The following is a 20,216-nucleotide window of genomic DNA, read 5'->3' as shown; positions in this document are numbered from 1 at the left end:
GAATTATACTATATACAGGGTCTCGGAGTAACTTATTTTAAAAAATTATCTGGTAAAGTATGAATGGAATTGTATTTATATCAACACTACATTGCATTATTATGATTCATCTTTTGATTAAAGTGATTCAATTTCTTATAGGGAATTGTTTAAACAATAAAATGTAAAGTAATTTACTTTATCAGTGTTATTAAATTTTTACTATTTTATTGTATTGTTTGTTCTTGCTAAATTTTGCTGCAGTTCCATCCATAGAAGAATGGCTAAACCTATTTAGAGGCTCTTGTACTATATCATTTTTGTTCAAAAAGCCTTTATACTATTTTTTTATTCTTCAGGTCCCTGTACTTGGCAAAATTCTGATTTTCAGGTACTTTTGAGGGACTGGAGGAACAAAATAATTGTAAGTAGAGGGACTAGAGAAAATTAAAAAAGGATCTGAAAATCAAAAATTATGTAAATACAGGGACCTGAAGAATAAAAAAATAGTACAAGGGTTTTTTAAACAAAAATGATATAATACAAGGGCCTCTAGATGGGTTTAGGCTAGAAGAATATAGCTTTCTGCATCAGAAATTTCAGTTCTGTGGAAAGTAACCATTTGTAAATTGTAACATCAACAAAGAACTTCAAATGGTTAACTATAGAGTATGAAATATTACTTATTTTATTTAGAGCAATGATTGGTGAACGGAGAGCATTGAGTTCAAAATTCTCTCAAGTTAGATCGAATATGACCTATCATGTTTAATAATCTACACCATTTATTACAAAATAAACAATTTTAATTAAAAAAATATAAAGTATATACCAAGTTGATATGCACTGTTTATTTTATAATGAATGGTGCAAATTAATTGAACGGTGTAGATTAAAAAAGTGTAAAGTATTTTTCCAAATTGATATCTGTTCATTTTATAATGAATGGTGTAAATTGATTAAATTTGATAGATGATGTTCAATCAACTTGAGAGAATCTTGAATTTTTTTAAAGTTATGATTTGCCAAAATTATCCCCGTTAAGTTCAAATTCAATTCTTTTTTAATTATAATTATAATTTTTTTTGAATAGTAAATATCTTGAATTTTTGTTTTGGTGAGATGACTCATTCTCTAAGGCAAAACTCAAAATTATCTGCATATACCTAGTAATTTTACGCTATAAAGGCTAATAGTTTATTCGCGACACTCTATTTATTGGAAAGGACATAGTCAAAATTTAAACTCCCGAACGATCATATGGTGTCTAGATGAGTGAAACTTAAATCACTATTTTATGGGCTAATAATCACCCATATCCTCTGACTTTAGGGGTACCTTACGGCAAACCCCCTCTGATAAAAAAAAGATCAGTAAACCACCTGATCTTTGTGACGGCGTTTGCTAAACCCCTTTTGGACGAAAATATCTCTGTCTCCGTCATTTTTGGTCAACTAACATTTTTTTTGAAAAGAAAAATTGGTGGCGCCACGTCAGCTGCCACGTCACCAAACTACCTTAAAAAATTAAAACACCCAAAATACCTTTAAAACACCTAACCCAATCTAAAACAACACAATCAAATCTAACCTAACCAAACCCCTTCACCCTAACCGCCACCTACCACCCCACCGTCCTCCGGCCACCACCCACTGTCAAGGCCCGAAATTTTTCCGGCCTTCTTTCTTCACTACTAGAAAACAGCGTTTTAGCGACGGATTTTAGTGACGGATCTAAAATCCGTCGCTATTTCGGTGATTAGCGACGGATTTTGTGACGGATCTAAAATCCGTCGCTAAACACCCAATTAAATTGGCGGGATTGATCCCGCCAACATTAGCGACGAATTTTCCGTCGCTAAAGTTGGCGGGAGTCGTCCCGCCAATTGTTTTGATAAACTTTAGCGACGGATTTTAAAATCCGTCGCTAATTATTGGCGGGAATGCTCCCGCCTTTTATTTTCCACAATTAGCGACAGATTTTAAAATCCGTCGCTAAATTTTATCATTTGGCGACGGAATTTAGTGACGGATTTCAAATCCGTCGCTAATTTGCACTGTCAAAAAAATTTAAAAGGTATTAAAATATTATTTAAGGTAGTATTTAATTAAAAATAATTTTAAAATTTTTGAATTAAATTTATATTATTTCAATATAACGTTTTTATTTATAAAATAATAATTAAACCTTATTTATGAAATAATAATTACAGATTATTTATTTATTTAAAGTATTTAAATATTTTAAAAAATTATTAATTATAAAAAAAATTATCTTAGAATGCGGGATTAAATTATGGAAATAAATATTTATTGTTTTTAGTTACATTTAAGTATAATATACATAAATATATAACATGAATATGAGCTGTTTAAGGTGGAGTTACGCGCGGGAGAACTACAAGGTTAAAGAGTCTTGAGAGGGAGCAATGGAAGGATGGGTGACCTACTGGGAAGTTAGCGAAAATTGACAGGTGGATGCGGGTGGGTGATTTAACTCGGGTGGGTGAGTGACGGAGGCCGCAGATGAGTGATTAATTAAATAAAAACTTTATTTTACGATTTAATTTTAAATTTTTTTAAATTTTTTTAAAATTAGTGACGGATTAAAATCCGTCGCTAAATCCGTCGCTAATTAGCGACGGATTTAAAATTCTGTCGCTAAAACCGAGACCAAAATTCGTCGCAAAATTTTTTTTCCGTCGTCAAACGTTGCGACAAAAAATGTAGCGACGGACTGTTTCCGTCGCAAATCCGTCGCTAAATGTGTTTAGCGACGGATTTTGGTCATTTAGCGACGGAAAAATCCGTCGCTAAATGACTGTTTTCTAGTAGTGCTTGATCTGTTCTTTAACGAAGAACAGACCCATCTGGGTCTGTTCTTCGTTGAAGAACAGACTGAGGATAACCGGAAAATCTTCCGGTCATCTCGGAGAAGATGACCGGAAAATTTTCCGGCGGTGGTTGGAGTGACGGCGGTGGTTAGGTGGTTGGATTGGTTATTGTGGTTAACCAAATGGTTATTGGGTTGATTTGTTTTTTTTTGTCTTTTACTAAATTAAATTAGGGGTATTTTGGGTGTTTGAAATTTTTAAAGTCTTTCGCTGACGTGGCAGCTGATGTGGTGCCGTCAGAATTTTTTTTATTATGACTGACAGTTGACTGAAAAAGACCGCGCCAAGGGTATTTTCGCCATATTTGGAGTTTAGGGGGTTTAGATGGCGCCGCCACAAAAATCAGGGATTTAGTAATTGTTTTTTTATCAGGGGGTTTATCGTAAGATAAACCTAAAGTCAGGGGCCATGGCTGATTATTAGCCCTATTTTATGTTATTTTAATATTTCGTGGTTTCATACTTGCATGGAAAATTCCGGTTCAAGTTGCTAATTTCCTCCTTGCCGTGGTTCGAGCGACTCCTTTTTGTATTAAACCAAAAAGTATGAAGCATTACATTAAATTATCTTACTTTAGCGAAGTTAATTAATATAAAATTCCAACCCACAAAGTTAACAAAATGTGAAAACAAAGACCAGAAATATAGAATTATACAATCTTATTTTATACATAAAAGAAATGATGACTAAAAGCAAAACCATGTTTTTCTTATTATAAATTTATTTCAAATTTGTAGACTTTAAGGAATTGAGAACGAAACAGGCAAATCAGCCCTCAGTTTCGTTTTCCTCACCTGGGTTTTAGTGGCTCAATCTTTCATATTTAGAGACAATTTAAAAGAAACTTATTAATTAAAAGGACATATTTGGAGATATTTTGAGAACTTGTGGGGCCCAATGGAATGTTTATCCGCCAATGTCACAGTGCACTCTCACTAATGGGGGTAAATTAAGAGCTCAAAGTTGAAATGTTTTGGAATCTCTATACAATAGTTAGAAGACCAACCAACAAATTTTAATTCACTTGGAAAATATTTTAAAAAATAAAATAAAACGTTCTAATCTCTATTGTCAAACATATGCTTTTTCACTTTCATTCATTCTATTTTTTTATAAATCCTTTTTTGGTACTTTTTTTATCATATTTTTTTAGTATAACTGTAGTATATTATATTTTTTATATAACTATGGTGTTTTTATAGTTTAACAATAATATCTATTGTGTTTTTGTAATATCTTTATGGTGTATACCATAAAAATACTGCAAATACACCATAAATATTGTAAATACACCATATATATATTTGAACAACAGTAAAAATACATTAAAAACTATAAATACATAAAACAATATCAGAAATGCACTATTAATACACAAAAAATACACTATAATGTAAATACATTATAAAAACACTAAAAATACACGATAAATCAATTTGTTCTTTACAAAATCAGTAGCATTAAAATAAATAAATAAATAAATTTATGAATAAGGAAAAGACAAAATAATTATATGAATAATTGAACAATTTTATAAACAAAAAAAATCATAAATATACAATATTTATTTACAAAATGTTTAAATCATCACAAAAAAACCTAAAAGAATAAAAAAAAATCTAAAAACGATATCGAGAAATTCATAACGCGAACAGAAGAGACATACGGAAAAGCGCGACTATAAAAACGAACGAAAAACAACCGGAAGAGACAAACAGTAAATCAAATGGGAAAGAAGAAGAAAATAAGAGAGAATTTTGAGAGAGAAAAGAGAGTATAACTATGTAAAGTTGTAACCTAAAATGATAAGACTTCTATAGATTGTAAATATTTTTATAAATATATTTAGTAGAGTGGAAAATTATGAAAATATAAATAAATTTGTTGTAAATATATTTTAAAATGAGATATTTTGAAATAATTCGTAAATTATATTATAATTGAGCGGTATCACAATAATTTTTCTCACAAAATTAAAATTAAGAGCTTATAATTAGAGTAAAAAACCTTTTGAAATTTCTATTATATTTTAATTCTACAATTAACACCAATCAAAATAAACTTAATCACTTCACAAATTTTAAAAAACAGTAAATAAAAACTTTAAAACCCCACACACTTCTTTAAATCTATATCTATCTATACTATATATAAAAGCACGGATGGGGGGGGGGACAGGCAAATTTACTGAATAGTCCTTTCTAATTTATTATTAAATAAAGGCATTATGGTCATTAGTTAATTAATTATTAAAAATATATTATAATTAGAGTTCTAATACAAATCTATCTTCCTAAAATATTTTTTGAAGCCGATTTTTTTTTTCTTGAGTTGGATTCAAACAAAGCCCTGAATTACTACTTAAATCCAAATTTCTCCCTATTCTCTTTAAGAATCTTGCATCAAAAGGCACAACTCCACCCAACAAGTTTCTACTGAGGTTCATATGGTAAATATGAGAAAGACTGCCAAAACTTTCAGGGATTTCACCAAATAACTTATCGTTTTGAAGAGACAGAGTTGTAAGGTTCATTAATAGTGAAAAACTTGGTGGTAAATTACCCGAATACCCTGAATTTGCAAGCCTTAATTCTTGAAGTTTCACCAACTTACTAAACGTACAGGCAGAGGAACATTCATTGGATTGTCATCCATAATGAAATATTGTGAGTTTTGAAGCTTTTATAATCCCACTGGAAAATAGCCTCTGAATTTGTTGTTACTCAGACCCATGAAAGCTAATGAACTCAGATTCTCTATACTGTTAGGAATTAGACCCGTGAGTGAGTTTGAACTGAAGTCAAGTTTTTGAAGCATGCCCAGTTCCACAATTGTGTCTGGAATAGCTCCTGTAAGAGAATTATAGCTTAAATCAAGACCCACTAGATTCTTGAGATTACCCAGTTGCATTGGTATAATACCTGTAAGGTTATTATAGCTTAAATCAAGATGAACTAGAGAATTCAGACTGAAAATTTCAACAGGGATAGGTCCAGAGATATGATTTTGGATGAATTTGGTGAAATAGTTAGAAGAGTTTTGATATGAGTGAAACAGTTTAAGAAAAAAACTGATTGAAGACAAGGAAGTGAAAAGATTAAATGTTGAGTTTGGATTAGTACCGAAGTCAAGCCTAGAGACAAAAATCAAACACTCAAGACATTATTCCTTCAAGCAGCACTATTTTGCAAATCTATGTTCCAAGCATGAGACCAATTAGCGAGTAACTCTTCTATTCAAATTTGACCCTCTTCATTCTTTGCATCAACTGTAATTAGGTGGGGTAACACGTTGATTTTCCACTTTAATTTGGTGAGCTAACACGTTAAGTTAGAGCAGTAATGAGTTGGGAGCAATTTGAATATTTCACTTTCACAAGATTGAAAAAACAGTCCTTTGCAGTCCCCATAGCAGCGCTTCTACTTCTGCTTCTAACACATCCATCTTCTTGCAAAATAGTAGTTTGCTTACAATTTTTTTTTATAATTTGTTTATGTTTATAATACGTAATCATGCTAGACTGATCATCTCTTAACTAAATCATATTAATACGTAATTATTAAAAGGTTTATTGTTATTTACTATTTAATTATTAATTATTATATTAAAATAACAGTGGTTTAATGTATCAAATAAATAAGTAGTAATTTGAATTTTGTTATTTGGTCAAACTAAAAGATTGCTAACCCTTCCAATATAGATAACATGGAGAGCTAACCTGTTATAGGATCAAACTAAAATATTGCTAACCATTCTAATATGGATAATATGGAGATGTAACAGATGTTACACTATTTTTCCTATACATAATTACAAACGAGATAAATAATAGATTAATTTAGTTGTAAAATTACATTAGATATTTCCATATTTACAAAACAACAACGGGTAGCCTTACATATGGCAAAAGATGAACATGAATTTGGTTTTGACTTTTGCATAACATAATTAATCAATAACACAAATATCCTAATCCAATTTATAAAATATTTTTAATTTAACAAAATTTTTGAACTAATCTCTAACTAATTAATTTGATATTAATTATTAATAATATATAATAACATAATTCTAATTAATGTAATTAATATAATTAGATATTTTCTAATCCCACAAAAAGAATATATGATATATTGATATTAAATTTAATTAATATAATAAATTTAATCCAACTCATAAATATTTTCTAATCTACCAAAAATCTAACTAAATTGACATTATTATAATTTTAAAATTAAAATAAATTAAATAAATTATAATGAATTAATATAATATGTACTGCTACTTTTTATTAGTATAATCAATTGATATAAGTAATAGTTTTAATTCAAGTCAAATGGATATGTTTTAGTCTAACTATTAGAGATATTTCTAATTCAACAAAAACTTTAACTAATTTAATAATAAATTATTAATTACACATAAAATACATTGACATTAATCATAATAAATTATCAATAAATATTATCAACGTCAATCAATTAATTTAAAAATTAAAAATTGAAATATTATATTTATTTTTAACAAAAACTCTAACTAATTTAATATTGGTTATAAATAAAAATACACGGTATAATTAAAATAAATTTATCATTAATTGACGAGTCACATTACGAGCCACGTGCGTAGCACGTAATGCGAAACTAGTTAAAATAAAAGAAGAAGCCCACACATTTTATTTAGGCCTAATGCCTTAAAAAACCCCGACTTTTTATCCCGTTTTCAATCATACCCTGACGTTGTAAATTTGTCAATTTTACCCTATTTTGCATTTTTGTGTTTCAATTGTACCCTAAAATATTAAATTAATGCCTTTTTTATTTGAAAAAAATTTAAAAACATTCTCCACGTCTAATATATATTAATTACATATTTTTAAAATTTATTTAAATTTAGTTAAATTAATTAGAAATTTAAATTAGTGTTAATTTGATTATGGTTTTTAATTAGTTTTTAAAAATAAAGAACTTATTTGTACTTTTTTGAATACAAAAGAATTTAATTTCATCTTTATACTTAGTTAATTGAATGATTTCATCATTTAAGTAAAAAAATTAACAAAAATTAAAAAATTGGGGTACAATTGAAAACGGAAAATTCAAAAGTGGGTAAAATTGACAAATTTGCAACGTCGGGGTAGAATTGAAAAAAACATTAAAGGTCAGGGGTTTTTGAGTGATTAGGCCTTTTATTTACCCTTAAAAAATTTCCACAGTCAAACTTGGTGTGAAATAAGGTAAGGAAAAGAGATGGAAGGCAAATAATTGGTGGGTTGGTGAGCTCTAAATCTATTCAACAACTTGATAAAAAAGAAATCAAAACCAAAATGTTTAATACGAAAAATCTATAAATACCTATGCATCATTTGTTTATTGGCATCACAACACCTCTCTCAATTCTCCACATAAAACACTTCAATTGCTAACATTTAAATACTTTTCAAATCTTTACAAGACCAGTTCTTAACCTTCATATATTTCAAGAAACTATGGCTCCATCAATGGCAGTTTCAACCACTACTACTGATTCTTTTGATTTAAATGATTTTGTGATTAACAAAGGAAATGGAGTTAAGGGTCTGTCTGATTTAGGGCTAAAAAGTCTTCCTAGACAATATATTCAGCCACAAGAAGCTCTCATTAACATCATTCCACAGGATTCTATTCCTGTTATTGATATGACTCATTTTCTTGATGACCCGAAAGTTGCGGAGTCAATCTGTGATGCTGCTGAGCAATTTGGATTCTTCCAGCTCGTTAATCATGGCGTTCCGGTTGAGGTTCTTGACGGTGTTAAGGATGCAACTCACCGGTTCTTTGGGTTGCCGGCGGAGGAGAAGAGGCAATTTTCAAAGGACGTTTCGTGTAGTAATAACGTTCGGTTCGGTACGAGTTTCAGTCCTGATGCTGAGAAAGCTCTTGAATGGAAGGATTATTTGAGTCTCTTTTATGTTTCTGAAGATGAAGCTTCTGCATTATGGCCTTCTGCTTGCAGGTAATAATATGGTTACAATACTTGAATGGTACCGAATTGTTATTCTATGTTTCAATTTGGTACCAAAAAATTATTTTGTTTCAAAATAATACTAAATATATAATCTTTAATTTTAAGAAAAATTTAATTGTTAATTTTATGTTTTTATACAATATCTAATTAATTGTTTTTGTGTTATAGGAATGAATGCTTGGAATACATGAAAAAGTCTGAAATTCTTTGCAAGAAGCTAATGGGTGCACTAATGGAGAGATTGAACGTGAAGGAAATAGATGAAACCAAAGAATCTGTACTAATGGGATCAAAGAGGATAAACCTTAACTATTATCCTAAATGTCCGAACCCTAATCTCACGGTCGGAGTTGGCCGCCACTCCGACGTCTCATCTCTTACGTTCCTTCTCCAAGACGGAATTGGAGGACTTTATGTGCGACTCAACGAAGGAAAAGGCGATGAAGACGGATGGGTGCATGTACCTCCAATTGAAGGATCACTCGTGATAAACGTAGGAGATGCATTGCAAATAGTGAGCAATGGAAGGTATAGAAGTGTTGAGCATTGTGTGATTGCAAGTGGAAGAAACAACAGAATCTCAATCCCTATTTTTGTTAATCCGAAGCCGAGTGATGTGATTGGTCCGTTGCCGGAGATTCTTGCCACCGGAGAGAAACCAAAGTATAAGAACTTTGTTTATTCTGATTATGTCAAGCATTTCTTCAGGAAGGCTCATGATGGCAAGAAGACCGTTGCATTTGCTGAGATATGATGAGCAATTTACTTTTTTAAATGGCTATTATACATACACATGATCAAATAAACCACAAATTAAGTGGACCATGACAAGAATATGATTTTTTTAAAAAATTTAATTCACATTTATATTGTAAAATAGTATATATGAAAAATTATTGATTAGTTTATATGTCATGATTTTTCTTTGTTCAATCTCATTTGATTATTTTACTTTTTTTTTGTTGTGTTCTAATTAAATCTAAAAATTAAATAAAATAGAAATGCTCTCAACTTGAGTGGTATATGTCTCAATCCTTGAAATTAATATTTTTTTATTATATCAGAAATTTTGATTTAATTATTTTATATTTAGAATAAAAATTGTATTTTGCATGTAAAACGAGAAATTATTATATAGACTTAGTCTACCACGTCATCTGTAGACTAAACCAAATCAATCACGTGATAACCAATAGAAAAAGCAATTTGTTAGAGCAAAACCAAAGAATTAACAAATGTTTTGTCCTGAGTCTCCTGACTAATTCAAGTTGAGCCGGATATAATTTTGTAGGATGGCAAATGTTTCTGGAAAAGTTCTTATAGTTGATACATACACGACTTAAAATGGAAACCCCGTTGAAGGAGATCAAGCCTTTTTCGCTCCATACTAGCATCACTGGCTTATCAAAAAAGAAAATCTAATTTAATTTTTGGCATTTCAGAAAGGCAGCTAAGTTTTTTTTTTAGGCTTATCCCCTTAAAAAACCCTCACCTTTTACCCCCAATTCGTTTGCACCCTCACGTTGCAAAACCACCAAATATACCCAAATTACGACCTTTCACTTTCAATTGTACCCTCAAGCATTAAATTGATCTCTTTTCACTTGAAAAAATAGATTTATTTTTGTTTTAAAAAAAATATTAAGTCCTATTTTAAAATATAGGCTAAAATTTAAAGTATTGATTTGAACATTTTTCAAGTGAAAAGAGGTCAATTTAATGCTTGAGGGTGCAATTGAAAGTGAAAGGTCGTAATTTGGGTATATTTGGTGGTTTTACAACGTGAGGGTGCAAATGAATTGGGGGTAAAAGGTGGGGGGATTTTAAGGAGATAAGCCTTTTTTTTACTATTGTTATTTTGTATTTTATGAGTTCGACATTAGGCTCGAAAACAATAGTAAAACAACATTTACCAAAAAAATAATGAAATATATACATCGTTTTTTGCATCAGTTAAATGCATACGAAATTCTAGTGTTGCCAAAAGCTTGTTCATAGGAAGTAATAATGTTCTTCAACGCCTGACCTTTCCGCAGTGTTGCTTTAATGAACAGAACGCTATCATCTGCAAAGAATAGATGATTAATCCGAGCACCTCCTCTACACACTCTGCCCCTAGAAATGATCTTATCACGGACCCCTTGCCGGAGAAGCGTTGAAAATCCTTTTGGGCAGAGAAGGAAAAGGTGCGGAAAAAGGGGGTCACCTTGCTGGAGACCACGTTGTGGATGAAGGAGATCAAACGGCACACCGTTAATCAAAAAAGAGAAAGAGACTGACGAAATACACGCCATGATCAATCTGATGAAATCAGTAGGGAATCCCATTTTTTCCATAACCATTTCGATAAAGCTCCGCTCAATTAACCTATAGATTTATCATATATCTTACACTGTAAATACTTTTGTTCATGAGTTAATACTAAGGGGCCGTTTGGTTCGCCATAAAAATGGGGGGATGGGAATGAGTATTGGAACGGTTCCCATTATTTGTGTTTGTTTCGTCAAATTGTACTAGGAAATGGGAATGTGATTACCCCCTCAATGGGAATCACCCATTCCCCCCTTACCCCATGGGAATGGACTTTTGGGAATGGGAATCAAAATTTTACAAAATATTTTAATAATAAATATATAATTATTAAAAAAACTATTTTTAAATATTTATTTTAAAAAATATACTTAAAACAATAAAAAAAAATTAATATTTTTTTAAAAATTATTTTTTTCTAATTTTTTTTAAATAATTTTTTATTTTTTTAAAAAAATAATTTTTTAATTTTTTTAAAATATAATTTTTAAATTATTTTTTCTAATATTTTTTCTAATATTTTTTTTTAATTTTTTCGAAAATATTGTTTTAATTTTTTTTAAAAATATATTTTTTAAAAATAAGTTTTTTAATTTTTTAAAAATAATTTCTTTAATTTTTTCGAAAATATTTTTTTATTTTTTTTAAAAATATATTTTTTTTAATTTTTTTAAAATAATTTTTAAAATTTTTAATTTTTTTTTAAAATAATTTTATTTTTTTATATAAAAAAATATAAAATATATTTTTAATAAATAATAAATAACTTTTTGGCTAAACTCTCAAAAAATACCAAACCTTTGCGATTTTTGTCAGTTATAGCCAAACCTTTTAAAATTCGCAAATATAGCCCGTTTTGCCAAATTATGTTCCTTTTATAGCCAAATTCAAATCAAAACCGATTTTTTGCCAACATAACAACCATGTATATAAGATTAAAAAATATTCAATCACAATAAAATACCAAATCTTTACGTGTTATGTCATAATAAAAGGTTTAATCACAATAAAAATCAAACCGATTTAAAAATGGCTATAAAAGGAACATAATTTGCCAAAACGGGTTATATTTGGAAATTTTGAAAAGTTTGGTCATAACTGACAAAAATCACAAAGGTTTGGTATTTTTTGAAGATTTCGCCTAACTTTTTTATTAAATTTTATCCATTCTCATTTCTACACTAATTTTGAACCAAACAAAAAATGAAAACAATCATTCACATTCCCATTCATTCTTATTCCGATTCCCATTCCGATTCTCATTCCCAACCTTGAACCAAACGGCCCCTAATATTATTATGTTGATTTCTTAAACAAAACTAATAAATGATTGTGTAAATTCCCTAAATTTAATAAGTTCCATTCATGAATCACTAAGAATTTCTGAGGAGGAGAGCTTTAGGACCCCGCGGAACTTCATAGTCATCACCTCATAGACTTAGGACACTCACGGTCATATGACACTTGAAGTGGAAAACGTACGCCCATAAATATGAAATGAATAAAGGATCAATTCACCTTTTCAATTTGCCATAAAATATTAAAAAATTATTTTGGAGGACTTTTAGTCAAATAAACCAGCAACTGTGTCAAAATGCATTAAAAAATCCCTTCCCACTCTAACCTCCGCAAGTAAATTACACTCTCCAAAAAAATTGAATTTTTTTTTTGAAAAAACTCTTATTATTTTATTTATCTTTTAAATTGATTCTTAATATTTTCTAAATTTTAGTTATACCATTATAATTTTAAAAATTTAAAATGTATTTTAATTTTTAATAAAATTTTAAAAATCTATTTTTTCTTTTTTTTTCTTATTTTCTCTTCTTGCTTTCATCTTCTTCCCTTCATGTTATTTCCCCAGCCACCATCATCCGCCTTCCAAACCACCTTGCCACACCATCGTTACCCAGGTTTGAGTTCATTCCTAAAAGGGATGAACAAAGGCCGATCCGATGTTAGGCCACTGGCGATCATTAGGGCGGCAACAGTTCCCAACATGGTTAGAGTTTGGTTTAATTAATTTTAATTATGTTAAACAGGATTTAATTAATATTAAATAGGAATTATTAGCATTAAATTAGGATTTAATTAGGTTTAAATTCTGTAACTAGTTAACTCAATCTCTTTTTTGTGGCAGAAGGGTTTTTTTTATACGAAATCGCAAGTTGCGGGTTTTTATGATACAAAAACGCAAGTTGTGAATTAATTTGACCCAAAATCCTTCAAAATAACTATTTTGATATTTCGTGCCAAATTGAAGAGGTGAATTGATCATTTGTTGAAAATGAAATCAACACACATCAGGTAAAAAAATAATAAAGACAAATATTATGACTTAAAGGAATCAAAATTTGTTATTTTAGTTTATTTTTCTCCTTCAATTTTAAATTGTCTAATTATTTTTTGCTATTTCAGCTCCTATTTATATATAATATTTTAATTATTTTATCGTATGAGGAAATAAAACAAATTAAAATATTATGTTCAGAATGTTCTTTTTTCAGGCCATAAAATTAGTCTTAATAGATTTTTTGTGTAAAATTTAAAGAGAAAAATAAACTTATGTTGAATATGAAATGTAAAAAGCTCAATTTTTGAGAACTATTCTATCTTTCTAATATTTTTTGTTTATGGATGAAAATTTTATAATAGTCAATTCTAATCCATTTTTAACATTTAAATTTAATTTATACCCATTCGTTCAAAGTGAAGTAGAAAAAAAATTCAATATACTCGTTATATTTAGAGCTTTTGATGATATAAATGTAAATTAAAATGATATGAAGTAATATGCAGAATATGTTTGAATTTATTTTCACTCTAATTTGAACAAAAAACTACAATTAAAATTAAAAATTGAAAAATGAACAAATTTGACGATTTTAAAAATTAGACCATAAATAGAAAAAAAAAATCTAAAAATATTAAAGTATTTTTAGATGATTAAAACAATGTGAACAGAAAATGACTTAACACGGTAATAATAATATAAATGCTATAGAAAATTATGTAAATATGAACTTCTTTTCCTTTTAAGTTATGATCTGTTGATAAACTGCAATTAGAATTTCAAACTTTAAACTTCATCTTCATAGGCTTAATCATTTGAATTTGGATATATAAATCTTACTTTTCAAAATTATGTTTAATTATGTATTGTATTAATTTTTTATTTTTTTAAAGGATGTATGGTAATAATTAGTTTAGTTTTGTAAATTTTGTTTAATTAATTTATTCTCCACATTACACAGATAGCCTAACGTGGAACTCACGAAAATATAAAACAAAAAGAATAAAACCCAGTCGTTACGTCTTTCGGAAATTCCAAAAGCAAAATTACTAAATACATTTTGACAAGCTTTCATGCATACAACTTTTCTTAATTTAGATTTAGTCTAACAAAGCATTTTGTTTTTTGTTTTGCAGGCCAAACACAATTCAATTCTATTTTCTAAGTAGTTATATTTAGTAAAGGCAAAATTACATCAACAGTGTCTAAACTATTCAAATATTTTATTTAGTATCTGAACTTATAATCTTTTCATGATTAGTATTTCGACTTTTTTAATATTTTTATTAAATGAGCTGTTTTTTTATCCGATTACCGGACTACTGAGCTATAAATTGTTTTTTTAATTTATTGTTGTGATTTGATAACTTAATTAATTTCACATATATAAATGTTTTAGTGTACACAATAATTATTTTGTTTTACTAATATGATGTATAAATTTTAATAAAAACGAGAGTTATTTTTTGTTTTACCATATTGGACCAGAAAATGGTTAAAAACACTTGTTTGATATATGTTTAAAAAACTGATACACTAATGCGAAAGAAATTAAAGTTCAGTCACTAAAATAGAAAATTTAACAAAAACTTTGATGCCATTAATGCAATTTTTCCTTTAATAAATTATAATATCTGATATCATCAGAAAAATGAAATTTCAAGGATTGAGACATATACCACTTGGGAATAGCAATGCTACTTTATTGTAATGCTATAGATATAATTAGAACAGAGCTAAAAATAAATATAAAACCAAATGAGATTAAACAAATGAAAATGAAATATATATATAAATTAATCAATATTTTTCATATTACATAATGAATTTGAATTAAATTTCAAATTAATAAACAAAAAATTCTAGACATAGTCCACTTAATTTGTGGTTTATTTGGTCAAGAATGTATTCATGTGTATGTACTACAAGCCAAGATATTAAATTGATCATCATATTTCAGCAAATGCAACGGTCTTCTTGCCATCATGAGCCTTCCTGAAGAAATGCTTCACATAATCAGAATAAACAAAGTTCTTATACTTAGGTTTCTCTCCGGTGGCAAGAATCTCCGGCAACGGACCGATCACATCACTTGGCTTCGGATTAACAAAAATAGGAATCGAAATTCTGTTGTTTCTACCACTTGCAATCACACAATGCTCAACACTTCTATATCTTCCGTTGCTAATTATTTGCAATGCATCTCCCACGTTTATCACTAGCGATCCTTCGATCGGAGGCACATGCACCCATCCGTCTTCATCGCCTTTTCCTTCGTTGAGTCGCACGTAAAGCCCTCCAATTCCGTCTTGGAGAAGGAATGTAAGAGATGAGACGTCGGAGTGGCGTCCGACTCCGACAGTGAGATTAGGGTTTGGACATTTAGGGTAGTAGTTAAGGTTAATTCTTTTTGATCCCATTAGTACAGATTCTTTTGTTTCATCTATTTCTTTCACGTTCAATCTCTCCATTAATGCACCCATTAGCTTCTTGCAAAGAATTTCAGATTTTTTCATGTATTCCAAGCATTCATCCCTATAACAAAAAAAAAAAGTTAGATATTGTATAAAAAAAATGATTAAATTTTTCTTGAAATAAAGATTTAAATTTCAGTGTTATTTTGAAACAAATTAAACTTTTGGTACCAAATTGAAACATAGATTAACAATTCAGTACCACTCAGGTATTTTAACCATATTATTACCTGCAAGCAGAAGGCCATAATGCAGAAGCTTCATCTTCAGAAACATAAAAGAGACTCAAATAATCCTTCCATTCAAGAGCTTTCTCAGCATCCGGACTGAAACTCGTACCGAACCGAACATTATTACTACACGAAACCTCCTTCGAAAATTGCCTCTTCTCCTCCGCCGGCAACCCAAAGAACCGGTGAGTTGCATCCTTAACACCGTCAAGAACCTCAACCGGAACGCCGTGATTAACGAGCTGGAAGAATCCAAACTTCTCAGCAGCATCACAGATTGACTCCGCAACTTTCGGGTCGTCAAGAAAATGAGTCATATCAATAACAGGAATAGAATCTTGTGGAATTATGTTAATGAGAGCTTCTTGAGGTTGAATGTATTGTCTAGGAAGGCTTTTTAGCCCTAAATCAGACAAACCCTTAACTCCATTTCCTTTATTTATCACAAAATCATTTAAATCAAAAGAATCAGTAGTAGTGGGTGAAACTGCCATTGATGGAGCCATAGTTTCTTGAAATATAAAGGTTAAGAACTGGTCTTGTAAGGAGGAAGTTGGATAAATTTGTAAGGATTTGAAAAGTGTTTAAATATTTTTTTAGCTGTGGTGTTTTTAAATCTATTATGCATTGCTATTTATACCCATAATATTTTTCTGCTGTTGGCTTCTTTGTAGTTTCCTTTAAAAAAGATTAGGCCAACCTCATTAATTTATTTTTATTTTCATTTATTTGGTCCTTTTCCAAAGTTTTGTACCCATTAAGTTTTTATATTTTTTGGATTTGATTTAATAAGTCCTTTATAGATGGAATTTGTATGCGTGTGTTCAGTTGCCTTTATCCTTATCACATGAAAATTGATAAATTGATTTTGAGTGAATGAGTTAAGTTTTTCTTTTAAGATCCTTGTATTTTAATTTTTTTTATTTATTTTTTATACTTTTAAATATTTATTTATCTGGTCTCTCTTTAAATTTGGTCTCAGATGCATTTGACGAATGTAGTGCAAACTTTTTTCATCCAATTTTTTTAAAAAAATTTAAGATAAATTAAATATATGGACTATATAAAGACAGAAATTAAAAAAAACCTTAATATAATTTAAATTTGTTTTAAGAATCGGATCAAAACGGATCGAATCAGAACGGCAGTTCAACCAATTTAATTGTAAATTAAAAATCAATCTTGTTCAGTTTTTTGAAAAATTAAAATGTAGATAAATTATTTTAAGTTGAAAATATATATAAAAACCAGTTAGCTATTGAATCAAATAAATTGTAAGTTTATTTGATATTTATAATTAAATTTTATCATAAATGGAGTGCACCAAAGAAAATGCGGTTCAACTGTTCTATTTGAGCCGATTGAACCTAAAAATTGTCCGGTTTTGGGTTTTCATAAATTTTAAACTTTAAACTTTAAACTTTAAACTTTAAACTTTAAACTTTAAACTGTACGAACTAAATAAACCGTCCCTCACCAACCGGTAGGCTGACTCTTTCTATGAATTTATTCGTTTGACAATCAAAAATAAATAAAAGTCTTCACCAACCCACTAATACTATCCATTTTCGTGCCGTCTTCTAGCGTGCTTCAGGGGTAACATACCATATTGAGTTATTGACCAGTCTTATACCATGTGCTACATCCATAAGTGAAAACGGAGATGGATAAGTAAAATTATAATATTAGTTTTTTTATAATTAAAAAACTTTACAAAATTAGGTATAAATTTAATTTTAATGAAAAATAATTTAAATAATAATTCAATTTAGGTGAATGTCTAAGCCATTGTATAAAATATAAATATATTTATTTAGCTTAGTGAGACTTAAATTAATTAAAAACAAATTCTAGCATAAAACTATTCTTATTTTTTAGAGATTATTTTTAAAATATTTTATAAAACATATTTACACCATTATTTTCAGCCTACCCTGTAATACTTTTTGAAATTTATTTAAAATATGATATCAGAATATCCTACTATATATTAGGATTTTATATCATTTTAGGCATCACAATTTTTTTTTTTAAATAGCCGTCACATTTTTTTTCTCTTCATACAAATTCTCTCTTTATTTTTGCTTCTCTTCCTCTATCAAAGAATAAAGAATCATTTTACCCTCTTTGTCAAAACCGGCTCAAAAACCCTCCATATACTGACGTGGCGCCTTAATTGGAGACTGAGTTTCATAAATATTATAATTAATTCTAATTAATTCTAATTAAATTCTAATTAATTCAGGGATTTTTTGAACTTTTTTTAAACTCAATTTCTTTTTTGATTTTCGGTCGCCGGAAAAGAGGAGTTGCTACTCCTCGGGAAAGATGTACATCGGTCTGTTCTTAAGGAAGAGACCTCGTTCAGTCTGTTCTTGAAAAAAGAGACCTCGTTCAGTCTGTTCTTGAACAAGGAGCATTTGCTCCTCTTCTCAGACGAGGAGCTGAGAACAAATTTTTTTTATTAATAATATAAAATATGGACAGTGAATTTAATATATAAAATTAAAAGGATTAAAAGAATCAAAGTATTTTTTTAATTATTAGATATTAATTTAAAATATTAAAAATTAGGACCATTTTAAATTTTTTGCCATAAAAATAATTCCAGTTTCAGAAAAAACCATCAATAAAACCAGAGAGTGTGTCTCACACTCTTGGTAAGGTGGGGAGACAGGTTTTGAGCTGATTATTCCAAATTAAAGTTGTAAGTGATCCTTTTTGTCTACTTTTGAATGGGAAAAGTGATTCTTTGTTCCCCCATCAAATTTCTCTCTTTCGCTTTACTTCTCTCCTTATCAAATTTTTTCTTCATCTCTTTTTCTTTCGATCGTTTCTTTCTTCCATCTCGTCGTCGCTTGTCTTTCGGTTGATTTCTTGTCGTAATTTTTTTGTCGTCATGTTTTTCCGGAATATTTCTCATCATCGCGATACTTCTCTATGATGATTTCTCTGAAGCAACTGTGGAGACTGGTGCTGCAAGTACATCCCGAGCAAGTCTAGATAGGACTGGAAACCTTTTAGAATTGAACTTCCACCATCTCGAGATATTAAAATTTCCATCATTAGAAATTATTGTCTCATTTAAGTAGACATCAAGTTCAAATTTCTTGCTTAAACCAACACTAACAGTCTCCAACATTTATTGTATGAACCTTTCTTTCAATATAGAATTTACTTGAGAGCATTGGCCAAGATATTTAGATTAGGAGCTACTCTGACAAACAACAACCAATTATTTCTTGTATTGTACATCATAGTCATTAAACGGCTCAAGAAAGTCATCCATCAAACAAGTAAATAAGAATTTCCCTTGGTGAGAATCATACATCTGATCAAGGTATACGCCATGAACACAATTCTATTCCTATGATCTAAAATACTGGAAAAAAATATCAATTTATTCATTATTAATGGATCACCCCAATACTTATCAAATTTAGCTTTCATTCTAGTTTATATGAACCTCAAATACACCTCAGTGGAAACAATCCAATCTTATGGAATTGTACACAATCAAAAATCTCATTTAAATGGTTGTTAGAAGTCAAATAAAGAGAACTAGAAATTCTCAAAGTCGTTTTATAAAAGCATTCTAAGAGCATCCACAATGCAATGCAAAATTGGCTTGCTAATGCTATAATTTAGCATCGAAGCATAAAATTCAACTTCAATGCAGTTCTATACTCCATGCTAAATTTAGCATATGCTGTATTGCATGTTAAATTTAGCATCCATTACAGCATATGCTAAATTTTAACAATCAATCAAAATTCATTTTTAATTAAGATTCTACTATTATTTTCTTTGTATTTTTTTATTATTTATTATTTATTTTAAATTTTATGCTTTTTTTTTATTTTTACGATCTCTATTGATTAAATTTTTTATTTATAGACCACACGCTAACATATTAAAATAATTTATAATTTTTTTATTTGTTTATAATTCATTGATTCACATAATTATTCTATTTAAAAGAATTTATTATTATATTAAATAAAAAAAATTATTTGTCCATATTACCGAGC

General features: G+C 29.0%; 2 protein-coding genes and 1 pseudogene across 2 annotated transcripts; 1 reads left to right on the top strand and 2 right to left on the bottom strand.

Annotated features, from left to right (window-relative positions):
- Window positions 1-5,165: 5,165 nt before the first annotated feature.
- Window positions 5,166-6,316, bottom strand: LOC126661500 (receptor like protein 29-like; annotated as a pseudogene).
- A 1,949-nt stretch (window positions 6,317-8,265) lies between these two features.
- Window positions 8,266-9,811, top strand: LOC126661178 (feruloyl CoA ortho-hydroxylase F6H1-3-like). The gene is made up of 2 exons (XM_050354993.2): window positions 8,266-8,866; window positions 9,047-9,811. Exons 1-2 carry the CDS (start codon window positions 8,361-8,363, stop codon window positions 9,630-9,632), a joined length of 1,092 nt encoding a protein of 363 aa, XP_050210950.1. The 5' UTR covers window positions 8,266-8,360; the 3' UTR covers window positions 9,633-9,811.
- Window positions 9,812-15,245: 5,434 nt separating this feature from the next.
- On the bottom strand, window positions 15,246-16,775 carry LOC126661177 (feruloyl CoA ortho-hydroxylase F6H1-3-like). Its single transcript, XM_050354991.2, has 2 exons — window positions 16,186-16,775; window positions 15,246-16,016 (listed from the first exon to the last, which is right to left on the bottom strand). Exons 1-2 carry the CDS (start codon window positions 16,689-16,691, stop codon window positions 15,431-15,433), a joined length of 1,092 nt encoding a protein of 363 aa, XP_050210948.1. The 5' UTR covers window positions 16,692-16,775; the 3' UTR covers window positions 15,246-15,430.
- Window positions 16,776-20,216: the final 3,441 nt, after the last annotated feature.

The sequence above is a fragment of the Mercurialis annua genome, linkage group LG8 (genome assembly GCF_937616625.2).
Source record: "Mercurialis annua linkage group LG8, ddMerAnnu1.2, whole genome shotgun sequence".
Classification (NCBI taxonomy): Eukaryota; Viridiplantae; Streptophyta; class Magnoliopsida; order Malpighiales; family Euphorbiaceae; genus Mercurialis; species Mercurialis annua.
This window is presented reverse-complemented; position numbering and strand designations above follow the sequence as displayed.